This window comes from Cucurbita pepo, chromosome LG03 (assembly GCF_002806865.2).
Source record: "Cucurbita pepo subsp. pepo cultivar mu-cu-16 chromosome LG03, ASM280686v2, whole genome shotgun sequence".
Lineage (NCBI taxonomy): Eukaryota > Viridiplantae > Streptophyta > Magnoliopsida > Cucurbitales > Cucurbitaceae > Cucurbita > Cucurbita pepo.
In genome coordinates this window covers 1,814,792-1,842,637 of record NC_036640.1, presented here as the reverse complement: position 1 = coordinate 1,842,637, position 27,846 = coordinate 1,814,792, and the positions used below count along the sequence as shown (strand labels likewise).

General features: G+C 36.4%; 2 protein-coding genes and 1 pseudogene across 2 annotated transcripts; 1 reads left to right on the top strand and 2 right to left on the bottom strand.

Moving 5' to 3' along the window:
* Window positions 1–1,952: 1,952 nt before the first annotated feature.
* On the top strand, window positions 1,953–3,241 carry LOC111791280 (F-box/kelch-repeat protein At2g44130-like). The gene has a single exon (XM_023672558.1). It carries the CDS (start codon window positions 2,158–2,160, stop codon window positions 3,166–3,168), a length of 1,011 nt encoding a protein of 336 aa, XP_023528326.1. The 5' UTR covers window positions 1,953–2,157; the 3' UTR covers window positions 3,169–3,241.
* Window positions 3,242–3,845: 604 nt separating this feature from the next.
* Window positions 3,846–7,298, bottom strand: LOC111791281 (annotated as a pseudogene).
* A 590-nt stretch (window positions 7,299–7,888) lies between these two features.
* LOC111790079 (splicing factor 3B subunit 3) lies at window positions 7,889–27,016 on the bottom strand. Its single transcript, XM_023670878.1, has 15 exons — window positions 26,616–27,016; window positions 25,599–25,733; window positions 25,273–25,352; window positions 25,042–25,125; window positions 24,296–24,383; window positions 24,048–24,208; window positions 21,933–23,904; window positions 21,409–21,719; window positions 18,941–19,256; window positions 18,656–18,811; window positions 16,888–17,029; window positions 11,071–11,147; window positions 10,517–10,656; window positions 9,218–9,326; window positions 7,889–8,380 (listed from the first exon to the last, which is right to left on the bottom strand). Exons 1-15 carry the CDS (start codon window positions 26,781–26,783, stop codon window positions 8,192–8,194), a joined length of 4,128 nt encoding a protein of 1,375 aa, XP_023526646.1. The 5' UTR covers window positions 26,784–27,016; the 3' UTR covers window positions 7,889–8,191.
* Window positions 27,017–27,846: the final 830 nt, after the last annotated feature.

Sequence of the window (27,846 nt, the reverse complement as noted above, 5' to 3'; positions counted from 1 at the left end):
TCTCCCCAATAATATTCTAATAATTATTATAATAATATTTGAATTTATATTTTTCTAACACTAAAATGTAAATAAAGATGGATAGTTAAAAATTAAAAAAAAATAGAATCTTTTCATAAATTAATAATTCTATTTTGAAGCATATAATATATATATATATATGAAATAATGGTGTACAATAATGTTTTAAAAAGAAAGAGAAGTCAAAACCACTCATTTTGTTGTCTCCCAAACCTTATCCATTGGCCTTAATTTATCTTGTGAATTTGACAAATACTTATATATTAAATTATGAATTTAGTATTTAATTTTATAATTTTGTTTACTATAAAAGTTAAAAATTATTTAATAGATTTTTTATTTTTAATTTTGCATCAACTAAGTTTATAAAATTTAAAAACATCCAATAATTTTTATATTTTTTCAATTTTATATTTTTATATAAGTCGTTGAATTAATCGACATATTTTTATAAAATTGAATACGTTGGATACTTTTTGGATAAAGGTATAAGAGCTTATTATAAACTAAATTTAAATTTTAAGAACCTATTAAATACAAAGTTAAGAGTTTAGTGACGGATTAACTAGTTGTGAAAGTTTAGAGATTAAATACACATAAACCTAAACGTTCAAGGTCTAAACTTGTAATTGAAGCTAAATTATATTGTACTTATAATGTATTAAACGAGATATAAAATTAAAAACGTTAAATTACAAATTTAGTCCATAAATTTTAAAATTTATGTCAAAAGGGTATTTAAGCTTTGAAATTTGTGTCAATAGACTCGGGAAAAAATGTATTGAAAACAATATTAAATATTTAATAGATAATTTTATGAGATATATTTTAAAATAAAGACGGATTTAAAAAAAAAATCAGTAACAATGTTGGTGATTGAATTAATTAAAAAAGACCACCGTTATTAAAAAACAGTGAATATATTTTAATATTTGTTCAAGTTTCTTGTGTTTTATTTTTTTTAATGAATCATTATTATTATTTTCTTAAAGGAACATGGCATGACATAAACAAAACAAAATATCTCAGAAACAAACAAAAAAAAAACATAAAAAAATTAAATAAAAAAATTAGTCATATAAAAAATATTCAAAACATACAACTCCTGCTTGCATACATACATTATAGTTCAATAATTATACATAATACAAATCATTAATATGATATTGTCCGGCATAAACTCTTATGATTTTGCTTTAGGCTTCCCAAAAAGTCTCGTACCAATAGAGATAGTATTAAGTAATTATAAACCCATAATCGTTAGTAGACGTGGGACTTTCATCATCCAACACTATTATTCATCACATCTATAATTTATTAATATGCACAATAAACAATTCAAATTCTGGTTGAAAAAAAGTTTACTAAAAACTGTGTGCCATTGGCTATTGGTTAATTAGCCTACCAAATATATTTATAGAACATAGGTTAAATAAACTACAGTCTTTAGAAGCTTAGGTTTATTAATTTCACCATTGATTTCATTATAATCCCTAGTTTTCTGCCATTATATCATACTTAATTAGTTTAGACCCTATTAAAATAAGTACGCAAGGATATAAATGAAATCAAAGTTTACATGAAATTAAATTTCATTAATACATAAATGTGGCTGCTTTCATCTCATTTTTTCTACCAAATCCTATAAGATTGTAATGGAAATGTGTTTAATGACCCATTAAATACCGTTTTAATATATATATATTTGAAATTTGAATTGCAATTTTATGAAACTTAAATTTCACGACAAAAATGTATTTATGCCCCCATCTATTTGAACTCTAACCGTCCATAGTGAATCAATTCTAAATCTAGGTTGGAACTCAAATATAAATCATGGACTGTAGCAGCTTTTTATTAATATGCGTGATTTATCTATTTTGCTCCACATATTTAGGAATAATTTGATTTTTCCCACTAAATTAAATATTCGATTTATGATTTGAAAGGAAATTAGAGAATGGGTGGATTGGAGATTCCCACAGTAAAACAAAAACAGGGGAAGGCAGACACTGTAATTGCTTTGGGATAAACGACGGTCAGTTTCTGGAATATTTTTGCCTATAAATACCCAAAATAAATCGGAACCTCAAAGCCCAATTCTGTTATCCAACAAATTCTTAATCAATTCTGGATATGGCACAAGAATTGATCCCCGGATTACCCGAAGAAATCGCCCTCGACTGCTTAATTCGCTCCCATTTCACTACTCATCGGATCGCCGCCCGGGTTTGCCGTCGGTGGCGAGGCTTATTCCTCAGCCGCGATTTCTATAATCTCAGGAGAATTTCTGACCGGACCCACAAGGCCGTCTTCGCAGTTCAGTCACTTCTCTTGCCGGCTGGCGATGGAGATAAATCCACTGCTCCGCCCGCGTTCGGTTTGTCGGCCTTCGATCCGGCCTCTGGGAAGTGGACCTGGATCAAACCCATCGGAAAATACCCAAATGGGCTACCGTTGTTCTGCCGGTTGATCGGTGTCGACGGGAAACTGGTGGTGATCGGCGGGTGGGATCCGGCGAGTTACCGGCCTGTGGAGGATGTGTTCGTGTACGACATCGCGGCGGAGAAGTGGAGGCAAGGGAAGGAGATGCCGGCGACGAGGTCGTTTTTTAGCGCGGTGGAATGCGGCGGCGAGATATTTGTCGCCGGCGGGCACGATGAGTGGAAGAACGCGGCGTCGACGGCGTGGGCTTACAACATTAAGAATGACGAGTGGAGGGAGCTGCCGGCGATGAGTTGCGGAAGAGATGAGTGCGAGGCGGTGGCGATTGGATCGGATATATGGGTAGTGAGCGGATATAGGACTGAAAATCAAGGGAATTTCGAAGCATCCGCCGAGATATTCAACACAGAGACGGAGGAGTGGCGGCGCGTGGATAGTGCGTGGAGGGAGGAGAGAAGTCCAAGAGGGGTGGTAGGAGTGAGCAGAGAAGGGGAATTGTTCAGCTGGGCGGCGGCGGTAGAAACGACGACGGCAGTGACGGCGGAAGGAGTGGTCGGAGTGAATATGGAGGGTAAAGCAATGGTGTTCGTGGGGAGACATGGGATTTTTACGAGGGAAGGGCAAAATAGTAAATTCGAGAGAATGGAAGTGCCAGAGGAATTTAGGGGGTTTGTCCAATCGGCTTGTTACACGGAGATTTAAACTATCTGGTGGCTTCTGTAAATATCTTTTATATATATATATATATATATATATTTTTGTCTTTTTCTGTATATTTGGTAGTGCCAAATTGTACTATTACGTTAAAAGAAAAAAAGAAAAAAGAAAAAACATCTTTTGAGGGTTCATCTAATGGGACCCAGGTTTAAAATATTTGGACATTTCGATTTATAATTTTACGAAAATGTCCGGTGAAAAATATAAAAAGATTTATCAAAACAAAACAAACAATTAAACTAAAAAGTAAACATTTTATAGCAAGCTAAAATGTTTATTCTTATATAAGTTCACAATTTCATGTTTTCTCTATGGTATAACGAAAATGTCTTAATTTTTTATCCCCAAGATGGGATAGGTTGTTTCCCAGGTGGGCATTTTGAATTTGCATTTGCATTTTTGAATATATAAATTCACAATTACCCGACGTGCCATCGGGAAAACCTGAACTTATGGGGTCGAGACCTAGCAATGGCGAGGGGACATGGATATTTCATGACGATCAATGGATACCAAAGGAGACTTATTTTAGACTGCAGTCACATCCGAGAGCTCTCTCGGAGTCTCGGGGTTTCAAACTTATTTTAAATGGACAACCACCAAAACAAAGACTTAATCCTTGCAAAACATATTTAAGAAAAAAAGGAAAGAGGTTCAAGAACTTAAAACTTGAAATATTTTTACTTGCAAAACATATTTTTAACATCATTAGTTTCTGGGTTTTAAGAAAAAATAGCTGGCTTCTTAAAACTTGAAACATTTTTACTCACCTAGAATTAGCTTCGGCTATAGCTACGACTCCTGCTCCGGCTGTAACTGCAGCCCCTTGAATCATATGGTGACCTTGAGTAGGATTGCTCCCTGTACCTCCGTCCCCTTGGCGAGATTGACCTATTTCACATAAAATGATATTAGAATAAACCCCCCCTTGCCCTCTCCTCCTCCTAGTGATTCAATAATCATAATGGGAAAAAATACAAATTATGACCGCCTACCTTGAGTATCGTCTACACCGAGCAGGGGAATAATACTCTGGACTATGTGAATTTTTTCGACCATAGTGCGGTGATTGTGAATATCGCAGGGGGGAATGCTTGTAACTGTAGGACCGACCCCTGATAACAATTTTATGCATGAACAATACTAATGAGTATTGATATTTACAATTAATAAAGGATTTCTCAAAAGATGGACAATAGATTGATAAGAAAAAGAAAACAGACTGTAATGGTGCATCAGCTGAGTAATTGCTGCTATCAGCCAGAAACTTTTCACATAACAAAAAAAGGAGACAAAAAAGAGAAGGCCAAGGATAAAGTACACCACGCCAGAGGCAATTTTGAATCAAGCATACAACTTTTCTTTCCCCTAAAAGTATACACGATGATGGGTGTCAAATGGCTGAAGTCAATTTACTCAAGCAATTCACTTCAATGTTGATGGAACCAAACCTCAGGCTGGATTTTTCTCCAAGAAATGGAAACTCAAGATATTAATGATGAATATCTCTTTGGTCAAAATTTCAAAGACAAGAAAGCTGTCTCTGGGGCAATGCTCTGGTTGTACCTCAGTCTAGAAAGAAATTATTCAGATATAGGAAAACATTGAGGATGCTTCACGAGAATTTGTAGAAGTCAAGAGTTATATTTTCATCACTAAGCATCCTAGCTTAGCACTAGCAGTTGGTTACTAGAAATCAGTTTAAAGAAAGAGATAGCAACCTCTATGAGTCTCTTGCTCTCACCTCTTCAGGTCTCTTCCTGTTGTCCTCAGCAAACACAACAGTTAATTCACGACCCAGGAGAACTTGGCCATCCAATTCATACTTGGCATCAGCAGCATCAGCAGGATCAACAAACTGAACAAATCCAAAGCCACGTGGTTCTCTGCACTCACAAGCATGTTACTGTTCATAATATAATTTAAAAAAATGGATGTCAACTGATTCAGAAAATTTCAGCAAGTGTCACTTTGACCAGCGGTATCATTCATCATTAATCCATTCAGAGATAAATTACGAGTGACAGAAACATCTACATAGAGCTCTACAAGAGAATATTAACATCACTATGCTAACCTTCCGAGTGGCAAAGAAAAAATTGAGATGAAATTCTTCAAGACTTGGACTTCTCAATGTATTCAAACCCAACTTCCACCGAATCTTCATGCACACATCAAGTCACCAGAACTTACTTGAATGTCTTCAACACAATAAACAAATTACTTGCTTCTCGTCTTCCACAAGATACTCTTATTACTTCATTGGTTCTCTTCAACACTTTCAATAAAAACAACCAAACTCCATAAACAGATTGTATGTTATTGGAAAACCAAATAATCGAAAACAGAGGGACCAATTCCACATCATTAAGCAATCAATAGAAATAACCATCCAGAAAATATATTCACAAATATATAGATCATATGCGTACAAAATTAAGGGACTAAAATGAGTTAAACATACAGGAAAAAAAATCCATACATACAAAGCAAAAGAACAATCTTCAAAAGTATGCCTACCCAGAATAATAATCTCGTGGCAAGTAAATGTCCTTAAGCGGACCAAACCGCCCAAATAATCCACGTAGGTCCTCTGGCCTGCAAAACAAGTGCAAATGAAGAAGTATACCAGCTCAATGCAGAACAAAAGCAAACACATTCTCCTTTATCCCTTTGTTCCTTTTCTTAACGGAAGTGGTTTTTTCTCAATTTGAAAATACAAAAGACAACACCCAAGTAATATACAATATAAAATACTTTACAAAAGAAAATAACATGATCTTCGAAGTTGCAAGATCTCCTTCCTTCAAATAATAACAATAAAAACAAACAAATAAATAAAAATAGACGCAAGCAGAAAAATTAATCAACCAGAGAACATTTTTACTTGTAAAATTTCTTCGTACTTCAACAAATATATAATTGAAGTACCACATACAGCATATCCTAGCATTGTCCTTAGCATGCATGTAATAAATGTGATGAGAAACGAAGAACCAAGACATAATTGTATGTATAAAAGACGCAACGGGTGAAATAGCCATGAAATAAAAATTGCAGTAGCAAACCTGCAGTCGTGCCTTAGGTTCCTAACCAAAAGACTTGTTGGCAGATACCTACTACGACCTCCACGACCCCTTGGACTAGGGCTACGATGTCTCCTGCCATAACTCCTTGGTGGTGATGGACTGTAACTTCTACCTCTCATTTTCAATTTCCTATAACAACAACAGGGAAATTAAAACAAATCATGGTGTTTATAAACAACAAATAGAAGTGCAGAACATTAAGATGCAGATTTATGCCACCACTCAAAATAAATAGTAAGAGGGACGATCATTCATTACCAAACATGATAGCCACTAAATATATTTTTGTGGTCAACCATAAACATCCTAAGAAATTTTATCAAAAGCAATACTCGAACACAACTTTTCCTTCGATCAACAATAAACAGCCTAAGAAAATTTATCAAAAGTAATACTAAACTTTTCCTTCGATCATCTGCTACAATATTTCTGCAGAACAAAAGAGATCTACTTCGTAGAAATCAAAATGTTTGCATGCTGCCATACAGCGAAACAAACGGATCTCAAGGAAAAGATCAATTCTCATAGTGCGATGACGACAAATAGAAAAAATCGGACATGGTTGCAGCCTTTTTCACGTCAACAGTTCTTCGAACGTGATCAAATGGATAGCAAACAAACTTCGGCATNAAAAAAAAAAAAAAAAAAAAAAAAAAAAAAAAAAAAAAAAAAAAAAAAAAAAAAAAAAAAAAAAAAAACTCATACATACTTCAACTATAACATCCGCATTGCTGGAATCAAAACTCGTTTACATCCAATCTGCGTTAGAGAAAATNAAAAAAAAAAAAAAAAAAAAAAAAAAAAAAAAAAAAAAAAAAAAAAAGAACGGGGAGGGTGGAGAAGAAGAAAGCGAAAACCTGAGAGAAATCAAATGGAGCCCCTTCTATTCAATCTGGAAGAGCAAAATTCTCCGATCTTCCTTGGGCTTCAGCCTTCTCTGCCTCGAACGCCCTCATACGTTCGACAAATTTCTCTCGGCTTTGATTTTATACTTCGAGGGTCTATCGATTCTTTGTGGGGACTGTTTTACGATCATTTGTTGGATGCAGATCGACGATTATACTGGTATAAATATATTTACTATTTTTAAATGTTCTCTAATATTCTTATTATTTATTTAATGGATATTTGAAATTGATTTTAGTAGTAATTTTAGAGAAAATGATTTATTAAAATTCGTTTTCACACAACCATTTGGATCGCTATATAAGTAAATGTTCGAGACTGATTTTAGAAAGAGTGATTTTAAAAAAAATAATTATAATTACTTTTGTAAGAGTATTTAATTATGAAGTATTTTAATATACGGTTACACATTGTAAAAAAGAAACATTCTGATTTCTTCAAAAGTATTCTTTTATGATTAATGTTTATTTCCAAAAATAATTTAGGTAAAAATAAATAAATAAAATAAATAAAAGCATTACATATAAAAATGAGTCTAATGCAGGTAACGAAGAAAAATGAGTCCATTAAAACCCTGAAACGAGGCAACTAAAGTAGCCCATCGCTTAGCTAATGTACAGAGATTTTGCTTTACTAGCCACCCTTTTTCTCTCTATTTATCTCCACTTTCAGTTGATAAAACTATATATTTGTAGATAATACAGTAAAAATTATATAATAGGCAGCATCAATAGGGAAGAAAAAAAACACATTTATTCACCTGTACAGCTACCTCTCTGCTCTTTAGAGGGTAAGAAATGCAACTTTGAGGAGTTGCCAGCGTTTTAAGATATAACAACAGTTACACTGAGCAGTCTGTAAAATAACATCGTAGTTGTGTGTGTTGCCACCCCCTCAATTGTATAGTACAGAATAGTGTGGGGAGGCACGGAAGGCATAGACCCATATAAGCTTTTGCGATCATGTATTCCAATTCCAAAGCTTTGTGGCATGGAAGGTCAAATGAGTTATAACTAATTGAGGGCATAATGAATTCTTTCAAGGAGTTGCACGACCTGATTGATGGGGATGGATACGGGCTTCGACTTTGAGCTCGGCTTTGCTGAGCCAACAGATGACGATAATACCGATTCCTGTTGCATGCTTGTAAGTTCCAAGAACTGAGTCAGTATGTCACCATCGAGTATTTTCGGTACTCCAATCTGAAAAATCAAAACAAACCCCAGAAGCAAGCAATTTCATTAGAAGAAGAGGGGGAAAAGCTATAAGATAGCTAAGGCATAAGATTTAAGTTTTAACCACATTTAATAGGAACAGGAGTCTAAGACAACGGAAACACATAAAACCCGATGAATATTGTATGATCTTGTGCATCAATTTTTGTCGAGCCAATTACAGAACTACTCAGTACTAGCCAAAAGATGTGCTCTCTCTCACCATAACAACATACAGGATAACCAACTCATTCCCAAAACAATCTTCTTAACTAACATGGGTAGACAGACAGGCGGGGAACTACAAATCCCTCCTCCTAACATGTCTACACCTCAGTCTCTTTAACTCGCATATAGTTTTCCACAACCTTTCATATACAAGATTACCAACTCGTTCCCAAAACAACAATTGAATCTAAATTGGGCCATAGGTAGGGCCCCACAAATTCCTCGTGATATGCCTACATCTCATAGCCTCTTATACTATTACTTAAAGAATGACCAAAATTCTAAACAATAAATCAATGGATATTAATCACAAAGAGTTTTTTCTTATAAATAGTGGGTCAAACAGATTTTCCCCTTCACATAAAATAAATGAAACTAACAAAGAGTTTTTTCTTATAAGAGACAAATGTATATTAATCACAAAGAGTTCAAATATATTTGGTTTCCAACACAGATATCATCACAATCTTGACAGAAAGCTTTAAAAACGCAAGTAACGGACCCAAACACGTGACTGGAATACTAGACTATTAAGTCTCATTGATAATAGCATGGCACTACGGAAAAAATAAAATAAACAAAACATCCATCTCTTACCGGATTTTCACGACTACGATACTCATTATGATCATTCCCCAGAATTGGGCAAGTTAGTGGATGAACTGCAAGTTTAGCTTGGACAGCTTCCAAAAGTTCATACTCATCCCTGAAAAACCAGAATGAATAGGCATTCATTGAGATACACCCACATAATATTGATGGAAGGACCAAAACCCACATAATATTCATTGAAGTTGATGATAAATGTTAGATGAAAGCATGAAAAAAAGACGCACCGGAAGAACCTTGTGACCCATCACAAGGAGCACGATATAAAATATTATCAGTTATGATATGTTTACTAAGCAAGAAAGAAAATGGAGAACAAAACAGAGGAACACCCATCCCCCCGAAAAAATTCATAAATAAATAAATAAAAGAAAAAAAGAAGAAGATTAATGGGTAGAAACTAGAATGAGTTCCCTACCAAAGATGTAGTATCCTACCACCATTATTCAAGTGATCCTACTGGGGCAAACATCTTTTGCTTGAATGTACTCCGTCTTTTGTCCTCCACTCAATTATTTCCCAAAATATTTAGAAGGCTTACCTAATTGGCTTATCACCCAACCAATCCAATCCAGATACATCTCCCTCTAGAGTAAATAATTTCTCAAGCTTGATTGTGCGAATGTGGTGTATTACTTGATTTCATGCTCAAAACCTCATTTCTATGGATCTCCCCAGTTGAAACCTTGTTTTATAAATCAAATGTTAAGGCAGAGGTAACAAACTAAAATTTTGAGTAATTCTTCTAAAAAATGCTGCCAATCACAACCTAAATAGTGACCATTTGGTAGAGAAAATATGCATTTCTTCAAGTTAATCTACAACTCGTTATTTCAGATACAAGAAACCGTTAGGTAAATATTATAAATCGATGTCTCGAAATAAGCAGCCCACAAAGTTTGAACGCCATGAGCAGAATACAAAAGAGGATCCCCAAATCAGAATCTGCCTTCCCCCACCCCACCCCAAGCAGCCACCGCCACCATAACTTCCTCCTATCTATGTACACATTCAGCTTACACTATATCTTGTGTGTGTACCACCCCAAACATTCCCTTCTAACCATCTTTCCGCCCCAAAGCTACCATAATTGTCTAACAGTACGTAAGGTAAAATTGAGATAGCTGACGGCGTTGAAAGATGGAACAAAAACGTCCCCTTTTTTTTAAAGAGAAATTGACATTCGATAGATAAAAGTAATGCAGTGAAACCTATGCAAGTCTGCACTTTCATTCAAGGAGGGTGAATGGAACATGAAAGCATCAACGGTATGATCAGAACATGTACCTCGATAGAGGAGTGAAGATTACAATGCTCCCTAATAATGTACTGGCAATGATAGTGTTGTGTGATGAATCAAAGTCAGAGCCAGGGACAGTACAACCTCTCAACAAATCATCAGCTGGAAGTTTGTATGAAAATGAACCCTACAAGTAAGAATGCAAAGGAGAAAAAATGATTGAGGGCAGCTGCTATAAACTGAACGATGGATATCACCAAGGACAAAGTAATTTTCCAGGCATGTCATGTAAAGCAAGTTTCTTCCACGTGAAATCATGATAACAATCCCCCCGCACTGAACTTAAAATGTTAGTATCTCATCATAGATGACAATTGGAAAACTTAGAAATCTTGAAATTTTTTAGTTTTTCCTGCTTTCAATTGAATTATGAATTAAATGCAAGATAATCCTATAAAAATAAAGTTTCACTAAGATCCACATCCACTTGCTTTTGACCTTTTTATAAAAGTATTATGCAATAACGAAATATTCTGAAACCTATACAAATAGAATATCACTAGAATTTTCATGTAATATCTCGCATAGGGCAACAACATACTTTCCTCAAGGTCATGGCAATTTCACCCATGTAATACGCACAGTTCAGCGTTAAGTTGCATTCTGGGCTTGCATTATCTGGCAATAGAAAATAAAAAGTAAACACCATTCTCAATTTAGCCACAATGCAAAAATTCAAGAGAGATAAAAAGCACGCACCATTTTCTATTTAGCCACAAGGAATATATGCAAGTGAAGTTCAGGTAAAACAGAAATTGGTAAAGGAAATTTATTATTCTGCGTATGAATCAATTGGCCAATGTGCAGATGACGTAAAGTCTTTGAGTTAACAAGGCTAAAATGGTAACTACCAATTAACTTTAAACTCCTACAGAATAGTGTTGCAATCATGTTAACCAGCTATAGTGGGTAATACTCGGCAGTAATTAAAAAAAAGAAATTATATACTACATGAAATCCATTCCTCGTCCATGTTGGCTCTCACCAAGAATCTGACGATGAATTTGCATCTAGCCCTCTACCCCTCTCCACAGCCCCACCATCTCCCACCGTGGGTATGGCCAACCTCTCTCTCCCGTCCCTAGAGATTATTCATGCGGATTCAGAGCTTGACACTCTTTTTCAGGAAAAACAGAATGAAACAAAAGTAGAAGAGGTCACCCCAGTACCGGTGACACTCACACCAACAATGGCCATCCAAATCTTGGCACCATGGCTAAAAGAACACCACATGTGCATCATGGCTATCCCATCTGGAAAAAGAAGCCCACTACAACCAAGAAACAGAGTAGACTAACTAGAGAGATTGTTGGCCTCCTTTCAAACATCAATTATGAGAAATCGAGCAAGTAACAACTGGGTGGTCAACACCCCTTATGATTATTATCTCTTGGAATGTTGAAGGTTTGGGAGATTAGCAAAAGAGAGCCCTTATCAAGACCTTCCTCCTCATATCAAACCCACTATGGTTATTCTTCGAGAAACAAAAATGAATTATGTTGATCGCTCAATAGTTAAATCCCTTTGGAGTGCTAGACATATTGATTGGTCAGCCCTGCATGCCTCAAGAACATCGGGGGATCTTAATTATGTGGAATGACCCAACTCTGTTCATTTTCAAAGCCACCAAAGGCCTATACACCTTAATACACACATATTACATTACCGTTTTTGGATAACAGGAATCTATGGCCCTTGCAGATTTCAAGAAAGACCTCACTTCTAGTAGGAATTACAAGACCTATCTGCGTAGAATTGGCTTTTCGTTGGTGACTTCAATATCTCTCGATGGGCACATGAAAAATCTAGTGGAAAAGACACCAGACAAAAATGTAAAAAACCATGGCTAGAGAAGTGACATAAACTCATTTTTCCATCATATCATGGTCACAAAGAAACAAAAAAGTACCATCATGAAAATTCTATCAACAAGGCAAAAGCTTAGCAGATGAAGATGAAATTGTCTCCGAATTTGTCCTTTTTCAAGTTTTTATATACAAAGGACAATGCCCTCCGAATTTCCCCATGATCTTGAATGGAGCCTTATTGATCAACAACAAGTTGCCTCCCTCGAGGTTGCTTTCACCGAAGAAGAGTGGGGAAGGCGATTTAGCACCTGGGCTCCGACAAAACTCCAGGACTAGATGGTTTTATCTCAGAATGTTTTTTTAAATGTTGGACCTTTCTGAGAGCCAACATCACGAGTGTTCCAAAAAAAATTTCAGAATGGAGTTATCAATGACAACCTAAAGAAATACATTTTTGAACTCAAAGAAACTGGATGCTCGCATTGTTGCAAATTTTCACCCTATAAACCTTACAACCGGACTATATAAAATCATAGCAAGGGTGTTATCAGAACGTCTTAAAAAGGTTCTCCCCATCACAATTATTGGGCGACAAACAACTTTTGTAGAGAGCCGACAAATCCTTGATGCATCCCTCGAGGCAAATGAACTCATAGATGAATGGAAACGAAAGAAACAAAAAGATGTAGTCATCAAACTTGACTTGAAAAAGGCATTCGATAAGGTCGATTGGACTTTCCTTGACAACATTCATGTGGTTGGCTTTGGGCTCAAAATGGGAGAGAAAGGATGTATCTCATCCACAACATTCTCCATCATCATCAATAGGAGACTGAGAAAAGATTTATGCCACATGGGATCTTAGACAAGGGGATCCACTATCCCCTTTTCTTTTCATAATGGTAATGGATTGTCTTAGTCGCCTACTGACAAAAGCAGAATACGATGGGCAGATAAAAGGCTTTTAGGTTGGCAATGAAGGCTTAAGCATCAACCACCTCAATTCGCGGATGATACAATCCTCTTTTCGATTTGGAAGATGCATGTCCCATAAGAATACGGTTGTAAAAAGGGTGATGGACCAAATGCATATCTAAGATCACCCCTAAAAGGAAACCACAAATCTTTTTCCCTCTGGAAAACTATTATTGAAAAAATAGAAAGAAGATTGTCAACATGGTCATCCTGCTATACTTCAAAAGGAGGAAGGTTCACCTTAATACAAGCCACATTATCCAACCTACCCACTTACTACATGTCTCTATTCGAAATGCCACAAAAAAGTGGCTTCGGACATAGAAAGATTATTCAGGAACTAAATGTGGAACGATGGCCCACACCTTGTTCGATGGAATATTATAAACCTACCTGCAGAAAAGAGAGGACTCAAGTCTTTTCTCGATAAAAAAGAACAAAGCTCTCCTCGCAAATGGGTATGGAGATATCATCACGAAGAAAACGCAGGAGAAAACTTATAAAGGATAAATATACTCCTACATCATGCAAAAATTCACCCCCTCCATCTTCTGTAAAGGGGCCATGGAAGTACATAGAGAAACATCAAAACCTCAAACCTCATCACCGACCGAATTTGCCAAAGGGTGGGTGATGGAGGAAACACATCTTTCTAAACTGACTCAGGGATTGAAGACACCACGCTAGCCCTGCGGTATCCAATTTTGTACATAACCTCTCATAGCAAAAAAGTCACGGTCAAAGAAACATGGAATGTTGTCAACAAATTTTGGGACCTGAAGCTAGGTAGAAACCTAAAGCATAATGAAGCAATAGAATGGGCCGAATTAAGCCTTGACCTTGCCCCAATGGTATTGTCAAATGAAGCAGACTCATTGACTTGGCTCCCCAGCACTGACGAGGTGTTCTCTACAAAATTCTTGATGATGGACATAGGAGAAAAAATAGACACAATAAACCTCACACTAGCAACGACAATTTGGAAAGGACATCACCCTGAAAAGATGAAGTTCTTTCTNTTGCAGAGAAGGAAAAGACTTTCTTAAAATAAAAATAAAAAAAGAAAAAAAAAAGTCTTATATGACCCTATTTCGTAATTGGTATCCTTTATGCAAGAAAGAAAACGAATCACAAAGCCACTTATTTATACAATGCACATACGCTTAGAAGATGAAGATTCTGAACATATTCGGATGGCATCTCACATTTCCTAGGGAGGTAAAGGATCTATTAGATGTGACCTTAACATACCACCCCTTCAAGAATGTAAAAGTCCTACTATGGAGAAACCTCATCATGGTTTTTTTTTTTTTGGAATCGGTGGAAAGAAAGAAATCAAAAAATATTCGCGAAAATGAGACTTATACAAAACTCTTTGACTATGTTGTTTACCAAGCTATATCTTGGTATAAACTTCCTAATATTTTTACTTCCTATAACTATACCTTATTCATATACCTTATTCATGGTTTATTGGGAAGGTCTTTTGTAAACATCATTGATATTGCCTCCCTTTTGTAAAATTCAATTATCAATGAAATTGTCTCTTATAAAAAAAAAAAAAGTATCCACTTAAAGAAAAGAAAACCCAATTGAAGTCTTGCTAGTTAAGATAAACTTGCCCAGAGGGTAACAATAGCCACTCCGAGGATGATGCAATGTTCAATCTATCTCGAAGCTCAATCTTATAGGAAAAGGGGGAAACAGATCAGCCTCCTCCCTAACAAGTACTTTTTCTTGGCTAATGATAGCACTTGATGATTCGTCATCTTGAGACCCTTCTTTTCTTTTCTTTCTTTTCTTTCCCTTTTTTCTTTTTGAAGGGAAACATGCATGAAGTTACTTCTTGAGAACGAAAAGGTGAAATGCGTTTGTGACGGATATTCAATTGAGGAAACTATTTTGAGGAATGGTCATTTGAAAACAATCGTGATGCTGGTTTATGCTTTGACTACTGCACTAGCTCAAATAAAAATGAGACTCCTTGGAACTCAAGAACACATTTGTACAACCTAAAGAAAAGATCCTTGATTGAATTCAAAATAGATCCAAAATGTATTACAATACAAAAGATGAAGAACTCACAAGATAAGCCAAGTCATTGAGGTACTTCGACCTCCCCCCGCTTGAGATGCCACTTTGACTAACCAAATGTATAACCCCCCGCCTTCATCCGTAGTACCAAAATGTATTGCATCAGAAAAGATAAAAGAACTTACGGGATAAACCACGACATTTTGAGATACTTGGACCCTTCCCTCTTGAGATACCACTAAAAGACCAAATGCCTAACCCTCTCCTTCCTCACTCCCTCTACTTATAACAAATCACCCAAAAACTCTAGCAGAATTTCATCCATCAATCTTGTTCAAGGTCCTGTAAAAAGAGTGTCCTTCACCACCAAGTTTTTCCAACGACGTTGATCTTTCCTTTTATACTTTATTTGGAAACTCTTTCAAGTGAACCTTTGAAAACCTAAGATATTTCATACATGGATAGATGTTGCCCAACATGCATACTGCAGAAGTGCTTGCCTTCATCCCCTTCCATATAAAATACTTCTTGTTGACACTCTTCCTTCATTTACTTCTTGTTGACACTCTTCCATATAAGATATTTCATACATGGATAGATGTTGCCCAACATGCATACTGCAGAAGTGCTTGCCTTCATCCCCTTCCATATAAAATACTTCTTGTTGACACTCTTCCTTCATTTACTTCTTGTTGACACTCTTCCATATAAGATATTTCATACATGGATAGATGTTGCCCAACATGCATACTGCAGAAGTGCTTGCCTTCATCCCCTTCCATATAAAATACTTCTTGTTGACACTCTTCCTTCATTTACTGGTCATCCCTTTCTGTTGCTGACGATTTCTGAATCCATTCTCGTCAATTTCGCACTATTCCGTCGTCGTTCATTCGCGGGAGATTTACACAACAAACCACGATACTCATACCCTCCTAAACCTCAAAATCACCTTTAAGATCAAAGACCCTCGCGATGTAAAAACACTATGTTTTCTTCTTAAAATTGAGATCCCACATCAGTTGGGGAGGAGAACGAAAAATTCATTACAAGGGTGTGGAAACCTCTCCCTAGTAAACGCGTTTTAAAAATCTTTTAGGGAAGCCTGAAAGGGAAAGCCTAAAGAGGACAATATTTATCAGCGGTGGGTGGGCTTGGGTTGTTACATCATCATTCCATTCTTGTTTTGTAGTGTTGGAAATTTTGGGCTGTTCTAATTGCAGGCACACATCCGAGCAATGCCCATTTGGTCAAAAAATATTATTTCGCATTTGCATGCCCCATATTCCTAGTTAAGATTTTGTTTTCACTGCCAAGTCTGCTGAAGAATTAGTAAAGTAATCATGTTAAACGCCTGTGGTGAGCTAGAAAGGAGGAAATTACATCAAGTTCTTTCACATCAAAGGAAAAGACTGAACTCTCCAAGACAACATTTAAGCATCCATACAGTAAAAACTACAGTCAACTTTCCAGACCTTTAAGCACTGTCATACGGAAAAACAGTCATATTGCCAAAATCTTGAAGCAAAGTTAACATTTACCTTCTAAACGATCAGAACATGATAAGATAGCAATGCTTCCCTTGCGATCTGAAACAACAGCAGTGTCAACGTCCAAAAGAGTACAATCAGCAACTAGCCTCTGTGAAGGATCAGAATAAATTTGCTCCAGCTTTTTAGCATCCTACAATCCAATAAGTAAAGGTAATGATGCACCAGTGCAGCTTAATCTACGACAATTCCCCATCAAACATTAAAGAAAAATTTCTAACTAAATATTTAGCATCATAAAATGGCTACTCCCTTCCTACCCAGTTATCTTTAGGAGCTGATCGAGAAATTCTACGTATGAGTTTTAAGTGGGTATAACCAGATTTTTCAGTTCAATAGTTCAGGAGGACTTGGGTTGGTCGGAGAAGTCAACTAATTCCAGCAAAGAGAAGGGAAGTCGATGGAAAAAAAATGGGGAGGGCTGATGGGATTTTTGGTGCAATGCATTTTAGGTTTCTGGGTTATTTAGCCTCAATATTCGGGGTGGGTGAGCAGTCCCGTACTTGGTTGCCTGTGAGGGTTCAAATTGAAACTTGGGCGGATTAAGATTAGTTGTTGAATTAAGAAGGCAGAGGGAAAATAGGGGAGAAGAAGGTAAAAAAAGAACGTCCTACTTTTTTTTCCTGTCCTTGATTTTTTTAATTTGATATGGGTAAAATTATTGATCAACCACACCCCTTCGACAAGTGTGTTTTAGGGGAATATCCGGAGTACTAGTAGGAAAAAATGTTAGAAATATTATTGGGGCACTAAGGTATACTTTCTTTTTAAACAAAAGCATACTCATCATTAAAGCATGTTAGAGAAGTAGCTTTTTATTTTGATATACATTGGTGCCTAAACTAGCATATATGCACCTTGACTAATCTCATAAGACAGACATTTGACTATATAATATTTCATTGTCAGAAAAATCAAATGATTTAAATAACTTAGGTAGGTGGTCGGCCACCATGAGATTGAACTTGTTTTCCAGTACCTTAACCTTTTTCACCTTTCTCACTTGCCTCAATGATCACTATGCCAGGTTTGTTCGTAAGAGTAGTTACAAATAAATAAAAAAACGTAGGAGGGTTAAAGGCAAGAAAAGTTTGGGAAACGATTTGTGGGAGAATCCACACCAGTCAAAGAGCTTGGCATCCTGTAATTTTCTTTTCTATCAACAGCAATTTCTACTTTATCTGGCTCCTATCACTTGTGACGATTATGGTTTACTAAGTAACAGATTTAGTAGTATGATTGGATTTTTCTTTTTTTAATGAGAAAACTTGACTTTAATTGAGAGGAAAATGAAAGAAATATATGGGCAAAAACCAAGCCATCCTACAAGAAAGGGCCCAAGTCAAGAGAAATAAGACCTGGTGAATAACTTTTTTAGAAAGAAACAAGAAACCGAAGCCTAAGAGAAACAAAGAAGCTAACAAAGGATCAAACGACTGGAATTCTTTAAGACGAATCTTGTTGTAGAATATTTGCTAAAGCCAGTTTATCATTTTTTGAGAAAATACTAAAAAGGACATCAAATCTGATAATATTTAGCATGATTTACAATAAATCACGATAGAAATAGCATGTACCGAACCAACCAGTGGCTTTTGAAGGCTTTTTGCCACTCTTGTTTCGTTCTAATAATCAAAGGTTTTTTTTTCTCATTTTGAAGAAAAATGGTACGATAAAACCTGGGAAATTTCGAGAAGACAAAGCTTTCTAAAATAAAATAAAAGGAGAGAATGAAAAAGAAACTACCATTACTAGTTACCTCTTGATAAGAGAAGAAAAGAATACCATCACGACAATCACCGACAGCAATTCTAGTAACATGAGCCGTCAAAGATGTTATCATAAAACGTGTCCTCCCAACTGCAAGCCTTTTCACTCTTTGGAAACTATCGCTTGGGAAACCACATACATAAAACTGAAAATGGTAGATAGGATGAAGAATGAACAATCATATGATGTACATAAAGAGAAATTTAAATCTCAATGACGTAAATGAAGAATCTACAAGAAGCCAAAAACAGGTAGTATAAAGACTTCAACTTACAGCATTACCAGCAGACGCCAAGAAATAACGATCAAGATAAGGGCAGATAGCAAGAACCATTCCAGGCAAGGTAGTTGAATAAACTACTCGTAATTGCCATGCTTCTGTTTCCTCAAGTTTTATACCATCAGAGCTTGCATCATCTGGACTGCTACAAAGACTACTGCTTGATAACTGTTCCGTAGCATATCCAACAATTTCACGAAATGGTGAGGTTTGTAGAGATGATAATCCTGCCTTTGAACAAAAAGTCATTGAACCGGTATCTGAGTTTTGCACATGTTCAAGGCAGAGGACAATCATCCGACCCTTGGTACTGTTAAAGAATATATTCAGTTAAATGAATGAAAATAGAGACTTGAAAAAATCTTGAATAAAAAAGAAAGATAATACTGAAATTTATGAGCTCGACCATCATAGTAGAAAATGTTCATTAAGGTGCGAGAAGGTAAAGAAAAAGGAGGATGGATCAACTTTCTTAAGCTTATCTCCAATAATCCAGAGGAGGAGAGAAGATTCTTATCCTTTTCAAAGGTGTGCTCAATATTCAAGAAGCAGCTCTGATTCATCAAACTTCATAATCTGTGGTCCTCAAAGATTCTTAGCCTTCTACTCCACCCAATCTTAAAAGATGAATTACACTCAAATATGGGATCATTGTGCAAGGAAAAAGGAAATCTTTTGCATCTGAAGAATGATTCGACTAAATTCTGCTCAAGGTGCACAAGATATGTTTTTTTCAACATGCATAAGACCTCCGGTTCCATCATAGACTGACATGAATTATTATGCGCCATTTAAGTACCAAAATCGCCAGAAAACTCCCTTTTCAGTCTAATCGACTCCTCTCATCCTCCAAAAAAAAAACCACTAGAAAAGGGCCAAGCCCACACTAAGACCACAAAGATGCTACAAAAATAAACAATAATAATATTAGATCTTTGGCCAACGTTTGGAATTTCTTTGGCACCAACACTTTGGTGTCGCCATATGATAGAGTACGCTCTTTATCAAGAGAGAGGAACAGAGGATGTCTGATATAGCAAGAAAATTTCTTATGGAGCATTCTGCCGAAAAGAAATGGAGTTTTGGGGACAATGAACTATCTTCCATAGGCATTTGGGAGTCTACCAAATTCAACACCTTCATTTTTTTTTTTTTTTTTTTTTTTTGCAATGAACTTTTACTTTTATTCCTAGGTACAACCTGCCTTTTTTGTACCAAATTGTATTCTCTTTTCCAGTTTAAATTTTTGTCGTACTTTTGGGAGTCGGCCAAATTCAACTTCATTTGAGAATGAGATTGAACATGTTCTCCAAAAGCCCCTTAAACCTTTTTTCTCCTTTTGTTACTCTTCCTTCCACCGCCTAGCCCATCCACCTCCTTCTCCTCCACCGCCAGCCACAGCCACCACCATCTAGCCTCTCCTATTTCTATGGAGGTGATGAATTGTTGTATCCATAACATTTATTTTTGCATCTGGTATGAAAATGACATGGGCATTGTTGAAGACATGGAAAACAAGTTGAAGGCTCCTCTCTTTCTCTCTCATCTGATTTGAATTGAAAGTTCTCCAATTGAACTGTTTTAAAATCCCGTCCACTCATTATATGTAAGCAAGTCACCCCAAGGATGGAAACTAGTAGTTTGGCCACCTCCTGAAGGTAGACAGAAATTATAAGTACCCGTTGGTGTTGATAAGAAAGTGTCTATATTTCGTGGTTTCATTTCTTTTTTCATATATTTTTTTTTTAATATTTGTGCTCATGCATTCTGTTTTATTTTTTTTTTTTTTTTTTTTTTTTTGGGGGGTATCTTAATGTTATATCTAACTGATATCTGTTTCAGGTTGGCAGCCCTTGTGTTTCTTGATCACCAATGGTTTAGAAACTGTACTGTTTTAGTTCTTTTTTGTTTTTCAGCCTATAAAAGCGGGGATTCCCATGTAAAAGTAGAAAGAAATCCCTACGTGGACCATTCTCCAGTGGGGAATCTCTGCCCCCATCCCCGCTCCAAATGACAAGGACGGAGCCAAGGATAGGGATTGAGTGTCCCACAAGGAGGGGATCCCCAATCCCCACCCCCACCCTATTGTCAACCGTAGTGCAACCGAGACCATAGATGTGAAATATCATGATCTAATAATAGAGTATGTCTATACGAACACATCCCCTAGTAGAAAGACATCTTTAACGGTTAGGAATTGAAATTTTTTTATTCACCTTACTTATGTAGATTTTGAATAGTTACATTAATTTTTTGTCCAAAAAACATAATAAATGATATAATGACATACAAAACTTATATGCACGTGCATCACAGTTTCTAAAAGTACTTTTATAAAACACATTGCACGTTGAAATTAAATCTAAAAGCTTAGTTTGCAAGAATCTTTATCGACTAGAATAAAAAATTAAGGACATTCCAATTTGTGACAAAATGTACAAAAAGTGAGAGAAGCACAAAACCTTTCAGCTTCACCACTGGGCATTATGGCAGGACCAGAAGACAAGCTTGTTCCAACTATAAGCACTTGTTCGTTTCCATTCCTCACTAACTCCATGGATTTTCCTGTCTCTCCCATTTCAAGCTTGAAAGATGATAAAATTGACCCACTAAGAGGATCAACACAACATATGTCAGATGAACATGTATCATTAATCAATTGAGTCCTCATCACAAGTAATAATTTGCTCTCACTGTGATATAGAACCTTCCTTGGGGTGCCCCCAAGGTGGAATTTCTGCACATTAAGTCTCTTGCTATGTACCATCTCTACCTAGAATATTGCAAGCAGTTATTAGATGGGGAATAATAGGCTATTGTCATCAATGTACTCAATTCATACCCAACAAAGATCCATGATGAGAACAATAAACTGATTCATCGTACGAGTAAAACATATAGCAGCATACGTTTACAGTTAATCAAAAGATACATGTATATGTAGAAGATAAATGTGTATATGTAAAAGATTCATAAGGCTCCTCACCAAATGTAGACTGCTTTCCGCAACAAATAATAGTCCATTTGGGCATTCAGCAGAACACACAGGAGTTACATGTGTAGACGGTTGAAATGATATGGAAGTATATGAAAGACCGTGTCTTGCACTATGCAATAACCACGGCCTATCACTTAAAACAATTATATCAGAATCCAGCCAATCAGTCAACGGAACCAGAAAAACAGGAGTGATCCCTATACGCCGAATAGCAATCAATTGAAGACTAGAAGGAATTTCATCCTCGTGCTTCTCCAAAATAGTAGTGTTACGCAATTCCTTGTTAAAAGAATCAGGACTAGTTAATAAAAAGGGAATAACAGGACTCTGCATGGGCATATCAGATGAGTTCATCATAGTACTATGAGGCCACTCAAAACGAAGCAGCATTCCATTCCTGAGACCCGTAAGAATATAGAACCTGTCAACTAAAACAAGTCTCACGTCTTGAGGAATGCACCCACTAACAGCATTCCCTAAAATATTCATCAATGAAATAGTTCCCGAAGCCAGGACCCTTAGGCCTATAGAGGGAACGAAAGACAAAATTTCCACTGAAGGCCTATGGGTGCCTATTACAATAATATAATCACTACTCACCCCATTTAGAAGGGTGGACATAATGCTATTTTCAACTGAGTTCATAAAAAAATTTGATTCTTTTTGGGTAAAATGTTTTTCAGGAATTGAAATGCATGACAATTCATTCTGCAATCTCAAATATTGCTTTTCATATATTTCATAGTCATATCCTGAAACCTTTCGAACTCCAAGGATAAATAAGAAGCATGGGTTAGAAGTGGAAACAACAATCACATTATGTCCAACTGCTCCCAAGCTTATACCAATATTATCTGGAAACCAAGATGCACGAGCTGGAGAAGATAATTCAATGCCTTCAGAATGGGCGACCTTGGTGGGTAAACATAACCTCACTGCATTTTGATATATTTGAACCAATAAACCATCATCCAAAAGACCACAAGCCAAAGTACAGATGTCAGACTGGAAACCAACTGAATCAGTGACATCAATAAAACTCAAGCCAACTGATAGAACTCTGGTCTCTTCAACAAATGATAGTACCAAATATGAATGATAAGCATCGCTTAGTTTCATTTTAATAGTCCATATACCTGTTATACCTTGATAAATCGGAGCTGTCCTCAACAGACTTTCTACGCTGATCCCATTTCGAATAATTCTTAAAGACCCCTCAGGTGCCATTCCACAGCATGCAAACATTTGGTCTTGTTTCTCATCATGCTTGTCAACAACTGACATATCCAAAATTGGGGCAACGTTCTGGATGAGATTTGCATATATCAGCCTTCCATTTTCTAATTTCAAGACCATTCCATCCCCCATTTCCACTAGTGCAGCCAAATATCCGCCTTCAACCCACAAAAGTGCCTTGTATGGTAGACCCTTATAAAGACAAGCAGACTGATTCACTTTCAGGCCATCGGAATCCAAATTCATTTCTATCATGAACAGTTCCCCTGTATCCATGCCAAAAATCATCCTACGGTTTCTATTATTGCCCGGTTCCCAACTCCAAGAGCACACAAGATTCTGGTTTGTATTCAGACTGCCATCATCACTGTCAATGCACATGGGATCATAATCCCTTAGTTCCAGCAGAGCACATGCAGCAACATTAAATAGTCCTTCATCATCTGCATCTTGTACTCTATATGACTCTTCAATAAAATTTTGTTCCACATTGGGTGGAAAGTGTAAGCCTATTCTATAGACACAACAGGGGCTGTAAGCGTCTCTAAGATCCATCAAGAGAGCATCACCAACCCTAAATAGAAGTGCAAATCCATAAGATTGAGGAACTTCAACAACCTCGTATGCCAGAGGTCCATCTTCTAAAAACTGAGAGAGAACATGTATAGTTTGTTCTTTGATATTCCATCCCAATAAAAGCAGTTCATTCAAAATTGCTCCTTTCCTGCAGTATAAAGTCTTCAGCACATAATAAACCTATTTCCAACTTCGATTAACTACTGAACATATAAATTTACATTCAAATGCTAAGTAATCAACAGAAACTTTGGCATTCCATCTCCTAAAAGCATGGCATCTGTACCCTACCTATTAAGAAGAACCGCTAGTACAGCATTGTTGTCCTGTGTAAGGTGGCCATGGCCTTTTGAAATAAAGCACATACTCCATATGGCACCACATATACTGGCTTTCTGCATGCTTCGAGGAGCCACTGAATCTCCTTCACCATCAGGAGGATAAGTTATTCTCTGAAATCACAAAATAACATTATAAAGAATGTTAACATCAGTATGCATGAGAGTAAGAGTTATATGTTAGCAAAAAAGTGTTCCAACCTTATCAACAATATTACTGCCAGCAGAAACTGAAGTGGAGAATAAAGCCAATCGATTTTCATATGCACTAGCAGCAATAAAGCAGCCACTGGAAAAAAGAGGAGCATGGAGTAAGGAGTAGTTGAAAGAATGAACTAATATGGACAATTATAATTCTGCCGTTCCTTTAAAAAAAGAAAAGGTTGCATCTACATTTCCAAGACTATCACAATCGGGATGGAGAAACAGTAAAAAGACCATGTAGCATTTAAAAGCATGGTATAAAAACAAGGCAATGCTAGACATTATCACGCATGATGCAGCATGGAAATAATACATTGCTGCTTACTGCAACTTAAATAGTAATAGACCATGTATTACAGTTGCTTGGTATGGTAGCATTGCTAATATAAACCAACAAAACTTCCCGATAAGGAAATGGCATTTTACAATAAATTGCAACCGATAAACAGCCACCTTCACAATGCTACCATACCAAGCAACTGCAGCAAAAGTTACAGAGAAGCCATGCGAGTAAAGGTTAAGATATTGAATATCTGTCAAATATAGAGATCAAACCCCCAAGTCCTCGACAGCAGAAGAATAAGAAGACAGCCAAAGTTGAGACAAGAACTTAACCAAAACCAATGAAAGAAAGGATGCAAGAATATGAAATCAGACGCAGAAAAGAAACTAACGACTTCAACTTAAACAAATGGCGTATGAGGAAAAGAACATTAAAGTTTCCATTCGCAAAAGCTACAAACCTGGAATCTGAGGCCAGCATTCTCCCTACCTGATTCCTTGAATTTCCAGGATTGGAAAGTTGAATGTGTGTCACAGGAAGAAACCTATACCAACAGGAAGGGGATTAAGATCGAACCTGGTTTCTGGAAACAAACTCACTGAAATTGCAGTAAATCCAAGAGTATACTTTTATAACAGAGTTAAAAAAAAGTATACATAAAAATAATAATAATAATAAAATCAAAGGTAACCTGTGCATTTCGTTGCAAAATGTGAGAAATGAAAGCTTTCCAGAATCGGAAATTACAATAAGAAGATCCTTGCCCAGCATCTGAAAGAAATGGCACATGTTACTATAGTTGCCATACATAGAATATCTCCAATGAGACGAATGCCATGAATAGTATTATTTACCATGAGAAGGTTTTGACTTCAATAAGTCCATTATATTGAATATGTATCAATAATTCACCCTAAAGTACTCAAATATGGGAGTTCTTATTTTATCAGCTAAATAAGTGATCCGCCAGAACAGATCTTTGTAAATCTCTCAATTCCTACATCAATAAAACCTAACCTGTGTATACGATGGGCGAAACCTCTCATTCCATGGTAGGATGGCCATATCCTTGATAGTGCCAAATACAGGCTGCTCACATACAGATTGTACAACTCCATCTTCGCCTATTACCACCAACTCTATGGATGTCTCCTGCGTAAAGTTTCACCAAGATACTGCTGTTAGATTCATCCAAAGTTAAAGATATTTTTAGTAATCTCAATAATGATAATTAAATTGTCGTTAGAAGCTTGGGAGGAGAAACAACTCTTCTGTCTTCTCAAAGTGGCCAAAGTAGTTTCAACCCCAATAGTATGGTAGAATATGTAGATCAAACTACTTATTTTACAAGGCATGGTACTGAATATACAATATGAAAGGTTTTAATAAATGAAGATGAGTCTTCAGAATTGAGATGATGATAAAAATGTCGCATATAATCCAGCAGGTCATGGACGCATCCATAGCACTCCCCAGTGCACGGTTGTTTCTTCCATTAAATAAACACGAACTCTGGTAAAAACACTCTGAAGAAAGATCAACCTCATGTGTACCGACCTCTTAACATACCGATGATTATAATAAGAAGCGTTACCATACAGATTAACGATGAAATATACACTCTGAAGAGAACAGTTCGCAGGATGCCAAAGCTCCACATTTTTACTCCATTATAAAAATTCATGTCCTGTAAACGATAAAACTGCATCCTAACATTGAAATACACACGCCAACCAACCAACTGCTCTCTTGGACAGAGAAACGCCTCTGGTTTCTGAAGAAACGAACATCACTCGTCTTCCACTACTTGAATAAGAGGGGGAAAAAACACGACGTAAACGTATTCCAGAAACCAAGTAATTACGAGAGGAAACGAGCTTCAATCCAATTGAAGTACAGAACAGCTGATTGCTACGTCTAATCAATAGGTTCTGTGAGCCACTAAACCAATGCCTACCAATCAAGCATATCGAAACACTTCACGAAGGAGGAGTTCATAGAAAAAGAAAATAAATAAAATACACAACAACAAACCTTGCCAAAGACGACATCGAGAGAGCTCGGAGAGCGTATGTGACCATAAAGAACCTGAAGAACGACACTGCCTCTGAGAACGCACTTGGCCAAGTAATACGTGGAACTAGAAGTGGAAGACGAAGATCGCGATTTCGCAGACGAACATTCCTCCTCCGAAACCGCCATCAGCTAGCACATTGAAACTCGAACACTAGGGTTATTGTCGATTCAGAAACAGAGATAACAGAATCATCAAGAACAGAACAAATACGAGCTACCGCAACAAAGAAGAGTGTTGTTGAGAGAGATAGAGAGAGAGATTTGCAGAGATGTTTTGGGGAAGTGGAGAGAAAAGGAGAAGAGAATATGATTGTTCCATCTGGAAAATTATGGGAGGGGCGAGTGTCCACGGGCCCGCATCATTACAGCTCTGCCTCAAATCTTTTGTTTTTAGTGTTCATTTGATTTAATTGTTAAATTAAAAACGATCAGAGATAAGATTTTAATTGATAAAATAATATAATGACCATATGACGAAATTATATTGAATATATATTTTTTGTGTTGTAGAATTAAACCAAGCATCGATAATTGACCAAACAAATTATTCATTTAAAGGGTATCATTGTCTTTATCGTTATTGCTGCATCCCACAGCCTGGCGCAATGGTGCATTTCAAATAATGCATTGTGAGAGACACACTACACCGCCCAGAGAAGCAACTATGTTACTTTTTTCCTGTCATATAGTCACTCTCTCCTACGATCGAGAACTCGATCCTCAATAATACGGTTGTACAATCTATAATTCGGCTAATTAATTACAATCACATTAACAAAATACAGTAGATGGTTCGTGAGTTCAATCGTATAAGATTATGAAATTTTTTAGATCAAACTCAATTGTTCCTTGGTAAATTTATCTAACGTATATAACTTTTATAAAAAGTATCTTCATGGAAATGATTATGGGTTTATAAGCAAGAAATAGTATCTCCATTGGCATGAGGCCTTTTGAGAAAACCCAAAACAAAGTCATGAGAGCTTACTCAAAGTGGGCAATATCATATCATTGTGTAGATTTGTGATTTCTAACACACCCTAAACTTAGTCATGTCAATAGAATCCTCAAATGTCGAATAAAGTATTGGGAGCCTCGAAGGTACAGTCAAAAGTGACTAAAGTGTCGAACAAATGGTGTACTTTGTTCGAAGATTCCAAAAAGCGATATTAGATAAATCTATATACAA

What these genes read in the sequence shown, in the direction of transcription:
- LOC111791280 (XM_023672558.1), top strand. Translation starts at nt 2,158, where the DNA reads ATGGCACAAGAATTGATCCCCGGATTACCCGAAGAAATCGCCCTCGAC.
- LOC111790079 (XM_023670878.1), bottom strand. Translation starts at nt 26,783, where the DNA reads ATGGCGGTTTCGGAGGAGGAATGTTCGTCTGCGAAATCGCGATCTTCG. An exon ending in CGGAAAGCAGTCTACATTTG is followed by an intron (nt 21,720 to 21,932) that starts GTGAGGAGCCTT and finishes GCAATATTCTAG; the next exon opens with GTAGAGATGGTACATAGCAA. An exon ending in ATCTTCACTCCTCTATCGAG is followed by an intron (nt 9,327 to 10,516) that starts GTACATGTTCTG and finishes CTGGTTTTTCAG; the next exon opens with GGATGAGTATGAACTTTTGG.